This window comes from Penaeus monodon, chromosome 24 (genome assembly GCF_015228065.2).
Source record: "Penaeus monodon isolate SGIC_2016 chromosome 24, NSTDA_Pmon_1, whole genome shotgun sequence".
Taxonomy (NCBI): domain Eukaryota; kingdom Metazoa; phylum Arthropoda; class Malacostraca; order Decapoda; family Penaeidae; genus Penaeus; species Penaeus monodon.
Window position 1 is genome coordinate 34,257,495 of NC_051409.1, and position 317 is coordinate 34,257,811.

Here is a 317-nt window from a genome sequence, read left to right on the forward strand (position 1 = left end):
ATTTAAAATAAATAAAAAGAGAAGACGGGAAGTAGAGGCGAAAATGTTAAAGGTTTCACACACCAGCCGAGGCCCCGATTAGTAGCGGTGTCAACGATGCGAAGGTAATCGTGGCCGCAGAAGCTATTGTACTCCAAGTCTAAAGCTTTAAACTCGATCTCAATGACATAATTCTCTGGCGCGTTGATGACCATCGTGTCGTGGCTGTTTCGGTCGTAAATGTTGGGATAACCTCTGGACTTAATCATGCCTTCGGTGTCAGTGATGACTCCGCCGTCGGTTACTGCAGAAGGAGGTGGTTGATGGGAAATGGTTCA

General features: G+C 46.4%; 1 protein-coding gene across 1 annotated transcript in view; it reads right to left on the reverse strand.

Moving 5' to 3' along the window:
- The window catches only part of LOC119588728, a 12,025-nt gene that overhangs the window by 1,897 nt on the left and 9,811 nt on the right, over positions 1 to 317 (reverse strand). Inside the window, exon 6 of the mRNA XM_037937371.1 lies at positions 64 to 283. Coding sequence (XP_037793299.1) covers positions 64 to 283 — 220 coding nt within the window. The remainder of the gene's footprint in view (positions 1 to 63; positions 284 to 317) is intronic.